General features: G+C 42.1%; 1 protein-coding gene and 1 pseudogene across 2 annotated transcripts in view; one reads left to right on the top strand and one right to left on the bottom strand.

Annotated features, from left to right (window-relative positions):
- TP53INP1 (tumor protein p53 inducible nuclear protein 1) overlaps window positions 1-4,776 on the bottom strand; it is a 7,269-nt gene extending 2,493 nt beyond the window's left edge. Inside the window, exons 1-3 of one of the 2 annotated variants that reach the window (XM_006884578.1) lie at window positions 4,524-4,632; window positions 3,191-3,545; window positions 236-257 (exon numbers count right to left, since the gene is read on the bottom strand). In XM_006884578.1, coding sequence (XP_006884640.1) covers window positions 236-257; window positions 3,191-3,545; window positions 4,524-4,632 — 486 coding nt within the window. Of the gene's footprint in view, window positions 1-235; window positions 258-3,190; window positions 3,546-4,523 lie in introns of those variants that run through there. The other variant, XM_006884577.1, reaches the window with a different exon arrangement.
- Window positions 4,777-12,198: 7,422 nt separating this feature from the next.
- Window positions 12,199-17,185, top strand: part of LOC102853554 — a 53,926-nt pseudogene continuing 48,939 nt past the window's right edge.

Raw genomic sequence — 17,185 nt, 5'->3', positions numbered from 1 at the left:
TTAAATATCCTGCCTATAACCACTTGATTGAAGTATAATCTTTGGATATGCAGCATTAACTTTTTAAATAGATTAATAAAAATATCATAGAAAACTAGTGGAAAGAAGTGGAAACTAGTAGAAAGAAGGTAGTTTTTAAAAGATGGGTATCTTAACTCTTTAGCTTTCCTATGCGGACTGATAACACATACCACACATTCTCAAAGGGAGTATACTTACTCTGTGCCAGAATGTCCTATAAGCAGCTTTTCCTGGCCCTACAAATGTTAAATGGTGACTATTAAATCACTAGTAAGATTTAAAATGCTATTTTAATTTTATTGTAAGGACATAGCTTATTTATTAAAGCAGTTAACTATGGGTCATTAAAGTCATATATGATATGCTTATGATAGCACACAAATCTTCACAACAGTATCTATAAAGGCTAAATTGCAATAGAAGCCATCTGTAATTACAAAGTACTGTACTTTTATATGCATGATGGTTAACATCTTTATGCTTGCTGGTAACATCTCTAAAGACAGAATTTTTAAAAAGAGATACATGTACAATTTCTTTCCTGCTCATAAAACATAGATGCTTGCTTAGACTCATACTCTAAATTTTGGTAGCAACTGATTTTTTTTCCCCAACTGATTTTTATCTTGCTTTATTGGGACTTTCTTACAAGAATTCAAATCCAAAAGAAGGAAGTTAAAAGAAATGTTACTATCTTACTGTTATGATTAGCAGAACTTTCCTTTGTGCAGAAAGAATTAATTTTAATGTGTTACTTTGATCCTTTATATAAAGTATATATTTGTTCAACTACCTTATACATTATGTCTGTAATTCATGAATACAAAACAATCGATCCAAAAAGTGAACTTCTTCACTAGAATTACAACTACATATAGTACGATGATCCTGAATTGGATACCAATTTGCCTGGACTAGATCAAATATTCTTAGCTTTACTAGGGGAATCTATTATTTGGGTAGAAGTATTTGAAGTGAAAATTTACTTTTTTTAAAAAAAGAGATTACAACTAAAAGGAAGATTTAAAAATAGTATACAATATGATCTCATTTAGAAAACAAATAGTTCTGTCTTGAAGAGGGTGAAACCAAATTTCTCCTTGGAGGCTAGGATTTTGAAGCTCCTTCTCACATACTTTGGGCATGTGGCCAGAAAGGACTGGTCCTTGGGGAAGGATCCTGCCCAGAAGGGTGGAAGGACAGTGCAGGAGAGGAAGACCCTGATGAAATGGACTGAAACAGTAACTGGGACAATGGGGATAGGTGTGTCAGAGTCAGTGACACTGGCTCAAGACAGGGCAGGCTTTAGAGCTGTTGTACATAGGGTCACTATGAGTCACAGGCAACTTGACAGCATGTAACAACATAAACAACATAATCTCATTTAGGTTGAGTATGTATACTCATGCACACATGCACATAAAAACAATCTGGAAGGATATGCCCTGAGGTGTTAACTGTATTCATGTCTAGATGTCTGGGCAATGAAGTAATTGTTAAATTTTTAGTTTTTACATACTGTATTTGTCTTTCTGCAAGACATGTATACATGTTTTTTACAATAATGTTATTTTACAATGTCCATGAAGGATAGTGTGAAGCACAATGTATATGAACTTTGTAAGCAAACCAATATAAAAGTTAAAAAATGGTGTTAGCTTACAAAGTTTCTTTATGCAAACTTTTTGCATGCTGAAAGTAAACATATAAAATACCAGTGAGTTTAAAGTAACAACAACAACAACATTATTAATCTTGCTAACTTCTTCAATGGGATTTCTCAAAGGTGACATCAGGATCAGGTGGGAGGAATTTTTAAGACTGAAAAAAATTAATTTGTAGTTAACTGTAAAAAGCAGTTAAATCAACAACAGACTTCCAGATAATATTTCTGCTGGAAAGCTCTGAATGCTGACTTCATGGTAACAACAATATGCCAACTAAAGGCATCAGCAGGCCTGTGCAGTACAAAGCCTGGCATTAAGTATCTATACAAGTAACTTGTTTTCTTCTTGGTACAAGTATGTTTACCCTCATAAACACTGAGATCTTGGGATGCAGCAAAGCCTGGTCAAGTTAACAAACTAATGTGCTGCTTAAGCCCTGTTTATATTTGGCAAACAGGAAATAGGAGGAGATAAACACACAGAGAGTCGAGTCAGAGCCCCAACAATCCAAAAAGAGGTCCTCTGGTGACAGCACCAATCATAGGAATATTCTGAACTGCTTTCAAGAATCCAGTTCATTTACACCTTTAACCTAAGAGATGCAATTAAATCAATGTCAGTGTCCCCAAAATAAGTTACATAATAGGGACTATTTCATAAAAGTACATTATGGCTTAGCTAGAATTTGAGCCAAGTAACATGTTCCTGAAGTTTATGTCAGAATATGTTCTTTGGATAAAGTTGAATAAATGTTTATAAGTTTGTTTTGGAACATACTAATCTTCACTAAGTGCTAGTCCCCAATCTGCCCGTGTCCCAACCTACTGCCATTAAATAGAGTTTTTCAGATCACCTGATTTCCCTAAACACCACCACTCCACTGAGTGTGCAATCTTTCCTCAGTAAGGGAAAAGCCTACATTTTAAGCAAAGTGCTTTGGTAAATGTCATTTTACTTTACATTTAAGATTCTTTTGTTAAATTCCATTTGATGTGATCTGAAACTCATTGCTGACAACTCTGAACTGACTCACAGGCTGACCCATTAGCTATGAGAGGTGCACCATTTGGATTAGCAATGCAACATCCTACAGACTATGCCACCAGAACTCCCTTGATAGAATCTCACCAAGATTATTTGGAAGAAAATAAGGTGTATTTCAAGACACAGTCATCTAGTAAAACTGGATAGCCCCCCCCCCAAAAAAAAGCAGTGTGCATCATAACATAGTTACATTCCAAGATATCCCTTAGCAGAAATGCTAGTATTGTTTTCTTTATATTCACAGACAAAATTATGAATGAGACAGCTATCTAGGACAAAAGTGGGGCTGTGCCACACTTAAATTTTTAGATCTAAAACGAACATTTTTTAATGCCATTAGCTACCCTATGAACTTTTATACATGCTTTTCAAAATTACATCTTTCACAAATTTAGTTTGACTTGTGGAAATAAATAAAATCTTGATTGCCTGTGGAGAGAAAAGTGCTTATAACATACCTGGGATTACTTGGATTAAATTCGACAGTCCCACAGCTGGCCTTATTGAGACTAGGGCAGGAGTTATGCACAGCATACACAGACATACTGGGATGTTCAATGAGAAGGTTTTCCATAGGACTTGTTTCCACCTTAATAGTGGTTAATCCAACTGCAGTAAAGCATGGAGGAGGAGTGATAAACCAGCTCTCCTCCATTGGACACGACTTAAATTGGAGGAAGCAGGAATCACTTGGATCAGCCAAGCACTGAAAAGATGCAGGTAAGCAGGAAAAGACTGCAGGCTGCTCAGTAGGTGACTCTTCACTTATGTCCTCATCCTCTTCCTCTTCTGCTGAAAGCCCAGTGCAAGTGTCTAGATCACAGTCCACAGAGTTGTTGAACAGACCCACAGGAGGATGATTATCACGTTGGCCACCCATCAAATTCAGAGCACAAAAAAGAAGAGATGACCATTAGTGGACTGATGCTCACATACCTCTAAGTTAGAAAAAAAGCATTTATATCCACTCATACCATGATCCTAAAACCACTTCTGAGATCTAATGAGTGTAGCTAGGTGAATTCCTTGGAAAGGAACATCATGCTTGAAAGACGGAGGGTCTCAGCAAAGGAGAGGAAGACCCACAGTGAGATGGATTGACATGGTTACTTCAGAAGGGGATCTAGTGTGTCAGAGATTATGAGGATGGCATAGGATACAGCATTGGGTTCTAGGGTGTCAGAAGATGAGGATGGCACAGGATAAGGTGGGATTCAGGTCGGCTGTTTATAGGGTCGCTATTAGTCATATTCGACTCATGGCACCTAACAACAACACTGTGTTAAGAAACAGCTCATGCTAGCTTTGCAGAAATGGTTTTTGAGGGTGTTTATATACACTGTTGAATAAACAAATGATGAGCCAAATAGGTTAGTGCTTGTCTAATATGAGGGTTTTCTATTGAAGTGCCTCTGGTTTCCGAAGACTGGAAGAGTTGCAAAACTGGAAAGTCTGACATCAGTCAAATTTACTGATCTGGCACAGGATGTTTCCTGAATTTTTTTTTAAAGGATAGATTTGTTTATTTACTTTTTTATTTTATTATTTTTGTGTGAGTGTACCATCAAATCAGATCTGACTGGTACAGGAGGAGATTGTCCCTCCTTTCCCGGCAGAGCATCTGGTGGATTCAAACCGTGCGCCTCTGGGATTGTAGTTGCAGCTCCTTGCCACTGTTTATTTACTTCTAAGGCTTAAAAACTTGTAGAGTTACTGGCTTGCTTATGCAAGAATGGAGATGCAAAAATCTCTGCTTTCACTGTGGAGACTAAACCAGTAATAATTCCTTACCTATGAAGTCAACAAGAATCCATTCATCATCTTCTTTCTCACTAAATTCTGGTTCTTGGTTAGAAGTATTGACTTCACTCACAAACTTTTTACTCAGCCTCTGGAACATTGTTAAGGCAAATTGAGACTTTGGCTGGATCTTTACCGCTGAAATGTCAAAACCCTGTCTTCAGTCAGCCCAGTGGCACCAACAGGAGATTTAAAGTGCTCACGATGCTTATTCAATTTCGGTGAACAGCAAGAGTCATTATCCCTAAAACGAAACAAAAAAAGTTACTGTATTTATGCATGTGTGTATATGAAAAAGACATGCATACACACGCATATGCAAACATACATTCTGAAGAAAGAGCATAACTTCACCTACATTCTACAGCTATGACTTTTTTCACAGGAGCTAAACATATGAAATGCTGCATCTTTCTTTTATAAAATACTGAGACATAAGTGTTCGCAAATACTCAAATACAGCCTATAAAGATCTGGGAAATCACAAGGGTAGGATGAGAATTTAACTGCAGAAATCTTCATTTGAATCCAGCAAGAGTGTTAGGTGGACACCAATATGCCAGGCCTTTATCTTTCCCTGGTTTATTTCCTCTTCTGCGGTGTATTTATAACCTTGTTATGTGCTGTCAAATTACTTGTGACTCATAGTAATCCTATGCACAATAGCTCTGACCCCTGTCCTATCCTGAGCCAATCTCACTGTCTCCGACACACCTGTCCCTATTACCCCAGTCATTGTGTCAATCCATCTCATCCAGGATCTTCCTCACCTGTGTTGCCCCTCTGCCCTTCCGAGCATGATGTCCTTCTCCAAGGATTGGTCCCTTCTGGCAACACGTCCAAAGTACGTCGAAGATCCTTGTCTATACAGAGCAACTGCATTTCACCCTCTACGTGACAAACCTATTTGTTCTCCTGACAGTCCATAGTATGCTCAATACTTTTCTCCAGCAACACAACTCAAAGGCATCTATTCTTCTTCTGCCATCCTTAGTCACTGTCCAGCTCTCTGATGCGTAGCAAGTAATTGTGAAGACCATGGCCTGGATCAGGTGCACCTTAGTCTCTAGACTGACATCTTTGCTCTGAGAGCAGACTTTTTAAATCCAATTCATCTTTTGATTTCCTATGTATGCTGGTTCCAAGAGTATTGATTGTAATCCTGTAACAATCTCAAGCTCTTCAGCATACCTAAGTATATTTAAAAATCTAAAATTATATCATACTTGGAACACAAAGCTTGCATAAAGAAATTTAATACTGTAGAAACTGAGCTGGTACTGAATAGGACTGGAAACACCAATTCTTTGTGTAGTGGCTAAGCAAGGCACTGAAGGCAGGGTGTCTAGCTTTAAATCCTGGTCTGTTGGTTATCTGCTGTGTGAATTATGAAGTTAATAATTCCTAAAGATGTAAGAAACACCAGCCCTACTTTGTCTTATTCTAGAGTTGTAGATTTATATGGCCGTCTTCACCTGGCTACCTGATAAACACTTCAAATCTAAGGTCCCAAAGAGAATTTTTCCTTTTCCCCCTCACTAATCCTTTTGGAATACGCAACAGAAGCAGCAGTAGCCTCCAGCATCCATTCAAGCCAAAACCCTAGCAGTTATCTTTGACTCCTTTTGCTCAAAACCAACCTCTCATCTAAACTTCAGTAAGCTCTGGCACAGGCATAGCTCCAACCACCTACGTTTTCATCACTCTGATCCCAGTTTAAGCCAAGCCAGAGCTTTTCCATGACTTTTCCACCACTCTGTTCCTAGATCTCCCTCATTTTTTCTTGTATGAGAAAAAACAATGTACTTAAGTTGGGATTTACCACAAAGTTCTCAGTTGGTGTCAACTATTACTGTTCTACAAATATTGAGTACCTGTTAGATTAAAACAACCTTTGAGTTGTGGTATTAGAGGAGAGTAGTGAATGTTCTGTGGATGGCCAAAGAACAAACAGATATGTCTTGGGAAAAGTGCAGAGTGGTCTTTGGAGGCAAAGATGGTCAAGTTTCATCTCACAAACTTTGGGCATTTTGAAGAGAGGCTGTTCCTTACAGAGGGATGTCATGCCTGGAAAGGTAGAAGGGTCAGTAAGACAGAGGATGACCCTCAACAAGATGGACTGACAGTTTCTGCAGCCAGGGGCTCACGAGTGTCTGACATGACGACGATAGGACAGAGTTCAGATCTGCTGTTACTATGAATCACACTCGACGGCACCACACAATCTATCAGGCACGGTAAACGGCAAAGATGGCTGTGAACAAAGCCTCATTTCTCTTTGAAAACTGTCATCTGGAAGGAGAACCAAAGACTCAACCTTGACAGAGGTCTGGGAAAGCCTCCAGGAATAAACGGTTTCAATCTTGAATGGTTGCAAATATCACAATAGAGAAAGAGGGAGAAATAACAGTATATGCTAAAAGCCTACAGATCAATGTGAATGTGGCACCTTTGGTTTGGTTCAAGATTCTGAAGGAGGATCATGAGAGAATGGCCAAGTGCTTAAGCAGACACTTAACAACTGCAGGGTCTTGTAAACCAGAAGTTAAGAGGAGAAAGAAGGTAAGGAAGACCTCAGTTTCCAACTTGTCCAGCTGTAGGGGTGGCGAGACCATCTATAGGACCACAAATATGGCAGAAGGTGCAAGTCTGGCATCTGGCACATGCCGAATTTGAGAAATCTGCATGTCAGAGTCATCTGGAAGGTGACAGAATGGAAGTTTCTGGGATTTAGAAGAAACCTGTATCTCTTAAGGAGGATGAAAGAAGCCTAACGGATGCATGAAAACATCAGAAATGTGAAGGCTGTTCACTAACAGGTATTTTTAATCATAGCTGTCAGCCTTGAATTTTTATCTTCTGCTTCTTACATTTCACTTTCAAACTGTAATTTTAAAAATAGGATCTACAGTTGATGAGACTCCTGGTTAAATTCTTTGTGTGCAAACTGCACCACTACAATTGTGTATCACACTCTTAAGAAAGTAAAGCACATCAAATATATGATACTTGAACAGTTTTGCATGCACAATTCATTTTGGACATTATTTTAAAAGGGTAAACAGGAAGTATCACTTACATAACCAGTTTTCCTGAAACACTTTTGGGTGGCAACATAGCCAAAGTACGAATCCTTGAGCTTTAGTTTGAAAACTCACATTTTCAGCTTTATGTTGGATATAAGTGAAATCAGAAAGAAAGTGAACTGGGTAATAAGCTATAGCACTAAAAGGTTTTTAACTAAAAAAGCTAGAAGGAAAAAAAACCCACGCAATATTTTTCCTCTTCTCTTATGTTATGGGGCAGATACTGAATCCAAGTACAGTTCTCTGTCTGCTGAACCAGCTGAGAAAGGAATCCTAATTCTCCAGAGTGCAGGGCTGAATTCTGGCAGTAGTGGAGTAGGGAGGGGAGGATTCCACAAGAGAATCCATGCCCAACCTGAAAGAATGCCTTGTCCCCTATCTATGGTACTATGTGAGGGAAAGGCACAGGAGCCCAAGTTTGATAAGTCACTGCTCCAGGCAACATGCCTCAAGTGTGCGAGATAAAGCTTCAAAATCCTTGCCTCCAAGGAGCAACCTCGTTTCACCTTCTCTAAGACAGACTTGTTTGTTCTTTTGGCAGTCCATGGTATGGTCAATACCCTTTTCCAGCACCACAACTCAAAGGCATCCATAATTCTTCTGTCATCCTTAGTCACTGTCCAGCGCTCTGATGCATAGCAAGTAATTGCAGAGACCATGGCTTCGATCAGGTGCACCTTAGTCTCTAGACTCACATCATTGCTCTTCAGCACTCTTGAGAGGTGTTTTGACACCAGACTTGACTGGCGCAGTCTGTCTTTTGATTTCCTGGCTGCTGGTGCCAAGAGTGTTGATTGTGGATCTGAGCAAGATGAAATTATTAACAGTCTCAATTTCTTCTTTATCTATCATGATGATGCGAACAGGCCCAGTGGTGAGAATATTTTCTTGATGTTGAGCTTCAATCTATATTGAATACTGCAGTCCTTGAACTTCTGCAGCAAACACTTCAGGTCCTCATCAGTTTTGGCAAGCAAGGTTGTGTCATCTGCATAATGCACACTGTCTTTTTCCAAGCTACATTTCTTATGAAGTCCAGCCTCTGGAATAATCTGTTCTACATACAGATTGAAAAAGTATAGAGAAATGACACACCCCTGACACACTCCTTTCTTGACTTCAAACCTTGCAGTGTTTCCTTGCTTTGCTCTGCTTCCTGGTTTAAGTAGCTCCCTCAAACCTTACTGGGCTGTCCTCCCATTGATGACAAGTAGTAGTCTGGCCAGTCACTGCTTCTCTTAACCTTAACTCCTGCATAGGAAGAAGGGCTCTGGATGGGGATGGTTCATAGTAGAACACTGTACTTTTCCTCACCACACTGACTTCAGAACTCTGATAAAAGTGAAAGTTCCAGAGAAAGCATGTGTCCTAGGAAGGAGAGATTTCCCAATTCAGCTTTAGGTTTGGCAAAGGCGGTGGGGAGTATCACTGCTTTTCTCTGAAGCACTTCCACTCAGGTTGTTTCTCTTCTCACTCCAGTGGAGGAAAGAAACAACGTGTCTGAGCCCAAGTATCTTAAAAAGGCACTTTAAGAAGTATTCTGAGCTTTGTCCCCATTCAGCTTGGCTCAAGTTATCTCAGCACTCCCTTCAAATATGTCTTTTTAATTATAAAACTACCAAGCCCATACTTTAAGAGAGAAAGGCAAACAGTCAACATTATTTCATTGCCTTGTTAAACCACTGTTAGCACACTGATGCATTTTGTTTCAGCTCTTTCTCCTACATATAAAGTTTCTTTTTAGCACTCTTGTAGCCTAGTGAATGTACAATTCTGTATCTTGCTTTACTGAATATTTTATTATCAATAATATTCATATTACAGGAATAGAAATGTTTTATGGGCAGAGAAAGGTGACTGTTTTAATATTTATCAGCAAAGGCATCCTAGTTAGAGAACTTGTAACTTCCATGCTAGGAGTTTTTGGTCTGGAAAAGCTTGTTAGCATAATTTGTGTTCTCATTTCTGAGACAGGTATAGTGGTGTGATAAGCTCAAGACTGGCTCTAGAGTTAGCTTGCTTAATATGAAATCTTGGCCCTGCTACTTGCAGCCTCTGTGAATTTCAGATATTTAGTAACCATGCTGTGCCTCAAATTTCTTCCCTGTAAAATGGGAGTTAATATTTATAATCCTAATCCATAGTGCCAATGTAAGGATTAAGTGTATACACTCAGAACAGTGCCTGATACTTACCAGGCACATGGTAAATACTAAATTCATTACAAGCTACTTGTGTTATGGTGGGCTTTGAGTATGAGTTTATTTACAAAATGTCAATATAATAATGAGATACAATTTACTGAATTCTACCCCGTGACAAGTACTTGAAGTACTTGTTGAACTAAGGTTCAGACATTAACTTGTTCAAAAGTAACTAAGCCAGGATTAGGACACCAAACTGCCAATTCCAAGTGCTTTGCTTTTCCCTGTACATGATTTCTCAGGTTCCTGCCAGCCTTATATCTGGTTCAGAGAACTTCAGAGAACAGCATGTTTCAGTTGGTTTAGACTGCCAGTAGGAGGCTCCAAAAAACACTTCTAAGTTAAAAAAACAAAACAAAACCAAACAACCAACCAAACCAAAACACAACACAGCACCAAACCAACAAAACCCAACTAAAATAAAACCCACAACTTTGATGATCTGATTTCTAAGTATTTGTGCAGTGATGGTTTCTTGATAGTTTCTGGAATATCAGGTGGCTAAACTCACACATCTTCAATGAAATATGGCTTCAAAACTGTCTTTTGTATCCCATCCCTCTCACCAGTACAGAAAAACAAATGTGCTGATTTGGGTAATTTAAAATCAATTTTGAACAGCAGAAAAATCAAGCCAAGAAAAGTTGTCTCTGCTTGTTCCACTTCCACCCAGTCTACTCAGCCAGCTACAGCTGAGGCTATTACTCCCCTGGAGACTTGCTACTGTCTGCTCTGGAGGCTGAAATGACAGTGGACAGAGATAGCAATAAGTGGTAGTAATTCATAGGCCATTAACCTTGGATTTTGAAAGCAGGTCTCCTAATAGGACAAAAGATAGACGAGAAAACAAGAGACCTTGTTACAGAAATTAGCAAGGTTGTTTTTCCAAGCTGGTCCTTTGAAAATTATGCTGCCAGTTTCACAATTTAAAGTGGTTGCAACTGAAAATCACAAAGTATCTCAGAGCTTTTCACATTTGCAAATGAAGACTGTATTTAAATTGCTAAGCAAGTGACTTCAGGGTCCTGGGACACTCATTATTACCTCTGTTCAAATGACCTCAAGAGTCACTCTTTTCTCTTCCCAAAGCTACTTTGCATAGGGAAAGGCTGTTGCAGGAGGAGATGGCCTGTGTCCTTGAAAGTTAGGTTGCAAAGAGGCTTCTTCTACAATCTACTCCATACAACTAAAGTAGTAAAAAAAATTAATTAGGAAGTACAAGAGAACCGAAAATTCCCTACATAAAATTCATCTGTAGGACTGCAAAAGGAAATTGTAATTGGCTGTGCGGGCTTTTGTACAGGCGCCCTGGTGGCGCAGTTATTGAAGCACTAGGCTCCTAAACGAAAGGTGCATAACTTGAATCCATCGACTGCTCTGGGGAAGAAAGATGTGCTAGTTTGTAAAGATTACAATCTTGGACACCCTACAGGCAGTTATGGTCAGGCCTACTGGACCGCTATCGGAAGCGACCAGATGACGGTGGGTTTTGGTCCGTAGGATGTAATTTCTCTGCGCCTCAGGATGCCTATCAAAAGGCCCAATTCATACGGCTTGGGATAATTAAAGTGCTCAGCATAGTATATGGACATAGTAAGCGCTCAATAAACATGAGAGCGAGCCAATAAACCTGATTTTCATTCTGGCAGGCTAGAGGAGTGGTGTTTTCACAGGTGCAACCTGAACAGTGATGTGTTAAGACCAAAGCTGAGTCAAGGAACTTGCAAAGGGCAGGCGGGCAGTTCGGCGGCCACCGGTTACCAGGTGGAGGCAACGTGCGCGACCCTGCAGCGGGAGGGGGAAGTGGGGAAGCAAAGGGCCGGGGAGGGGAAGGGGGCGCGGAGCCGGGCGTCCAAGCCCCGCTGGCCGGGGAGGATGCCTGGCAGGGAAGTGCCCGCGGGGCGGCCACTCTCCCCAGAGTCCGGAGTCCTACGGTCGAGAGACGGGAGGAGGAGTGGAAGGGAGTGAGGAGGAAGAGAAAGAGGAGGACCTGCTACAGCAAAGAAACAGGCCACGTTCGAGGGAGGAGGCAGAAACCAAACACTCAACCGCCGCCCAACTCGGCCCCGGTGTGCGCGCACTTCAGCCCCGGGGACCGCCGGGGACCTGCGGAGGGATGGGCGGCCCGGCGGCGGAGAGGGAGGACGCGAGAGGCGGGACAACGCCCCCACGCCTCCCCGAGGGCAGCGGCGCGGGGACGGGACTGCGCCGCCACCCCCGCCCACAGCGGGGCGCAAGGCGCCGACGCTGCCCCGCTGCACTTACTTCGGTCCGACACGCGGGGAGGATGTGAGGCGGAAGAAGCGCGCGGCGGCGGCCGAGGGCCCGTGCGAGGTTGAGGAGGGAGCGGCGGCAGGCCCGGCAGCGCCCACGTTAATGACCCTGCACAGCCGCAGACCCCCGACGGCGTGGCTGTCCCGGCCCGGCTTCCCTGCTGCTGCGCCGCCGCCGGCTCGTCTGGCTCCTTTTGTTGTTCTGCGTTCGGAACAGCTGATCGCCGCTCCGCCCGCCCGTCGGGCCCGCCCGGTCGCCCCGCCCGGTCGCCCCGCCCAGGGCCGCGCCAGGCCCGGCCCCACCAATTGGCGGCGCGGGGGCCGCGGGGCCGCCCTGCGAGAGGTTGTCACCAACGCACGTGACCTGGCTCGGCGTCCCGAGACGCTCTCAAGTTCGGAACAAGCCCGGGCAACAAAAGCCGGGGAGCCGCGGGCGGAGAGCGGTCCGAGCGGGAGGGCGCTGGGAGGGACGAGGGTCCCGGGTTGGTGCCCCGGGTGGGTGCCTCGCGTTGGAGCCCGGCAAGAGGGCGCGGAGGGCGAACAGACATGGGAACTGGCAGAGCGAGGCAGGAAGGGTGGGGTGTGAGGAAGGACGAACAGGAAGGTGGGGGAGAGCGGGCAGCACGACCCCACAGCCGCCTGGCCAAGGGAGGGGAAGAGGGGGTTTTGTCAGAGACACACGTTTGTTCCTTTTCCCCCATGAGAGGAAAGTTAAGGTCTTTAAGAGGAAGAGAGGGAGAGGCTAACAGACCCAAGCTCAGGCCTGTAGGGGTAACCTATGGACGTGGGTTGGCATTTGTCCTTGGGAAGTCTGACCCCATCCAGGGGATGCCGCCCACACAAACTCTTTTCTAAACTGGGAACCGGAGTCACGGGATAACAAACACGTGGGTACTACTTCAGAATTTCCTGAAAGCTAACAGAGGAGGAGGTAGAAGAGGTGGTCTCCCCAGACCTGAAGGCCAATGGAGAGGTTCCTCTTGGAACCCTGAGCTCTGTCAGACTAAAGAAAGCCTGGATAAAGAACCTGGGGGGCTCTTCTTCCTCTAAGTCTGCACCTAATATCTCATATGACCTAGGAAGGTAGTAATCTCCCTGGTAAAGTTACCATATCTACAGACTGGGCATTCACACCGGCCCTACCCACTGGGTTATTTCTAGTGAGGAAAGAATAAAACAGTGGGCTCAAAAATAGTTTCAAAACCAAAACTGGACACGTCTAGGGGGATTAACTGTGCTGACAGAAGCAAAGGAATCATGTTGATGCCTATCAGCTCTCAGGTGGATCCTGTTAGGACTGAGATGTATTTCTCTGACCTAGAAAGGACTTTAGAAGGTCCCTCGACAGATACAGTGTGCATTGCAGTATTGAAAACGGATTCAGATCCTTAAAATGGTCAACCCATTTCCAATGATACTAGTTCTAAAAGCTGTAAAGGTGAAGGGACTCCTGATACTAATGGCCAAAACATGTGGGCATTAGACCTATCTTGAGTGGTAGAGCAAGGCTGTTACTTGTCAAACGGACAGTCTCATGGAATCAGAATGCTTTGTATTTTAGGTTTCGACAAATCATGCTTATCCTAATTTTTTTTTCTCTTGAATGTCATTGCTACACTAGGAACACTACAATCTCATATTTTCATGAACAAACCTTGCCATCCAGAACCAAGGAATGGTGGCAATTTTAGGGTCTGAATTTTCTTAGTTATGGAGAAAACATTGTGAACTAGATGATGCTTCCAAAGACGTACACAGTAATATTTCCTTTATCATGAATTAGAGTCTGGTTTTCATCCCTTTGAATCTGGTCTGTCCCAGGGACCACTTTGATCAATAGAATGTGGCAGGCAATAATTTTCTAGGACTTCCAAATGGAGGCATTAAAAAAAAAAAAAAGCCTGACAGCTTCTGCTTTTTATTCTGCAGAAAACTACCATGTGAAAAGGTTTATTTATGCCAAAACCACCACGCTTCAGGGAAGCCTAGGTTAGCTGGGTGGAGAATCCAAGTGAAAGACTGAGATGCCTGGCCGAGCCTCAGTTACTCACCCTACTGAAATACCAGATGTTTAAGTGAAAAAGCCCTCTTGGATGTTGTCAATCCCAGCAGACCCCACATGTGGTAGAGATGATCCGTCCCCACTGAGCCATGCAGAACTGAGAGCAAATACATGATTGCTATTTTAGAACACTTCATGTGGTTTTGAAAAAGGATTGGTTTTAAGGCAGCGATAGATAACTAAAACACAAGGTTGAACAGTGAAAAGGCCCCTCATGCACAAATCAAACATTTATAAACTCTACAAAGTGGGTTTTGTAATTGAAAAAAAAAAATTATCTCAGCAGTCATTTGCTTTCTATTTACTCTCTTGCAAATTTATAATCTTTCCCACCTGGTGCTTGTTTATCCCAGGGGCGTACCAAGTTGAGGGGGAGACCCTGGGAAAAAGTGTACCTTTAGGGTGATTATTTTATCACTGACGTCGTTAAGAGCCGCTGGCACGGTAATACAAATAGAAAGCAAATGGACTTCTAGTCAGTTTTATTATTGTTTATACATTTTCTCCAGTCACGAACAGCATATCTGTATGCCCTATTTATTGCCTTCACCCTGTGGCAGTCATTCTCACTGACTGTCTCTCAAGTCACTGGTTTACCCTCTGGAGTAAGGCTGAGGAGTAATGTTATCTCCTCAAATCACACAGCTGCAAATCTGCTTCTCATCTGTTGGCTCACAAAGACCCGGCCAGGTTCTCTGTCTGGGCAGACCCAGTGAATCCAGCCATCCTTTAATTCACAGGATAATTCTTAGTGTGTTGCTATAGTACCCACTTCCAGGCTGACTCCCTGCTGTGGGGGTGACCCTTTCCCCATCTGTCAGCGTCCTCCTGTCTCTTTTCCCTGGAGCTTATCTACCCCAACAAAAGCAATTCAACCTCAGATTTGGTTGTGAAGGACCCTGGGCAGGACCACATTTTTGCCAATATCCAGAGACAATGCAGCCAGTGCCCCTGCCTCCTCTTTGGAAAGCAGGATGTAAGCATTGCCCTGCCAGTTGTTTTGAGGCTGCAAAAGAGTGCTGCGTCTTAGCAAGCTTCAGATAGAGAACCCAGAGGGTGACTGCTCCAGGAAGCCTAGAACACAAAGCAACAAGTTGTCCAGGAAGAATCTCCATATAAAGTCCACCCAGTTAGACTTTCAGCCTATCCATCAGCAAAGCTGGCTGGGCTATTACCATGGACCCAACATGTTGGCAAGTATCTGCAAAGATAGAAAGATTCTTTTGTTATTTATAAAAAATTTGCTTCTGATGAAAAAAAAAATATATCAAGACTTGCATCCATTCAGCATTTTCTCCCTGTACAGTTCAATGACGCTAGTCTCAGTCTTAACATTATGCCATTTCCCCATCTCTATCTCTATTATTCTACCCTTACTAGCAGACTCTCTGCCCCATAAACTTCTCCTTTGTGGTTTAAAATTACTGTTGTCAATTTTATTTAAAAAACCTGGATTTTATGCAAACAACGTGTGGTACACCCTTTTTGCAAACCACCCAATAGTTGTGCATTTTTTCCCTTGTGTGCAATGCGCATTATAAGTGTGCGCATTACTTGAATGATGCATTATTTGTGAGAATGTTGTTAGATGTCATAGTTGTTTCTGACTCATAGTGACCTCAAGTACAACAGCTTGAAGCTCTACCAAGTCCTGCACCATCCTCACAGTCTATGCTCTGCCATTACGCTCATTGTTGCTGCCACTCTGTCAATCTGTCTTTCTGAGGGTCTTCCTCTATTTTACTGACCTTCTCTTTCTCAAAGCATAATGTCTTTCTTTTGGTCTGGGCCCCTCCTAACAACATGCCCTCGCTTCTAATGATCACTCTGGCTGCACTTGTTCCAAAACAAGTTTTGTTTCTTTGTCCATCTTTGCTGTTTAATTTTTAAAGGCATATTCTATAATTCAGAAGCATCAGAATGCAGAAATATGGTAAATCTTTAAAAGAACACATTGCTGAAGACAAATACTCTTTACTACTTAAGCGGTTTCATATAAAGATTGTTTACATGTAAGGTTTATAGATAGGTTATGTCAGGGCAGTGTAGATTCAAGGGTTCCCCCTCAGTTTCAGTGAGTTAATTAAGATTGGTTTCTAGAAGAATTAGAAATTCTACTTCAGTTTTCTTCTTTTTGATCCATTGGATTTTTGATCAAAACATCCAGTAATGGTAGCCAGGCACCATCCCCTTCTTCAGATGTCACTGCGAGGGATATAGCTGCCAGGTAGTTCATGGAGGGAATTAGATATGCAGTCCATTTCCTTCTTAGATTCCTGGGGATATTTCTAGCTGTATTATTGTGATGTTCCAGGCAAGCGGAGACCAATAGTATCTTTGACAGCTGTTTTGAAACTTTACAAGACCTGTAGATTACTCACCAAACTAGGAAGTGGAGCAGAGACTCTAAAAACAAGCTTGAGCCAATTGACTGGACAGATGCTTGAAACTATGACCTTAAACCTAGAAACAAGAAAACTCATTCCACAGGTGTTTGTTTATACCCTCAATAGCACAAATTGCAGCTGCCTCTCTATTTTATTTTTAATTTTGCTGTCAGTGTTGTGGTAAAATTATTTATGATGTTATATTTGCCAGTTCACCACATTTCTGATATAAATCGTTGGGTTATCAGTTATTTTTGTCAAGTGTAACCATTACCCTTATTCAGTGCCAATTTCCCTACTCCATAAACAAAACTTGACTATTTCACAGAAATTGATTGCCTCCTTCCCCACCTCCTGTCCTTGGTAGCCACTAGTAACCATTGATAACTGTGAACCTATTCTTGTTATTTCATAAAAGTGAGCTCATACAATGCTTGTCCTTTGTAATTGCTTTCTTTTGTTTAGCATGATTCCTAGACTGCTGTCTATAGAAGCAGCATAGTTACTTCTGCAGACTGCTGCCTATAGAATCAGCAGTCAGTAAATCAAACAACATATTTTTTTTAATGTAGTTAAAACTTTTTATTTTTAATTAAGAAGTTGTTTGAAATAGTAACTTTTTGGGGGAGGGGAGGATTTTT

The sequence above is a fragment of the Elephantulus edwardii genome, unplaced genomic scaffold (assembly GCF_000299155.1).
Source record: "Elephantulus edwardii isolate Elephantulus edwardi_28Jun2011 unplaced genomic scaffold, EleEdw1.0 scaffold00036, whole genome shotgun sequence".
Taxonomy (NCBI): Eukaryota; Metazoa; Chordata; class Mammalia; order Macroscelidea; family Macroscelididae; genus Elephantulus; species Elephantulus edwardii.
The sequence above is the reverse complement of the archived record's forward strand: the minus strand, read 5'-3'. Positions and strand labels throughout refer to the sequence as shown.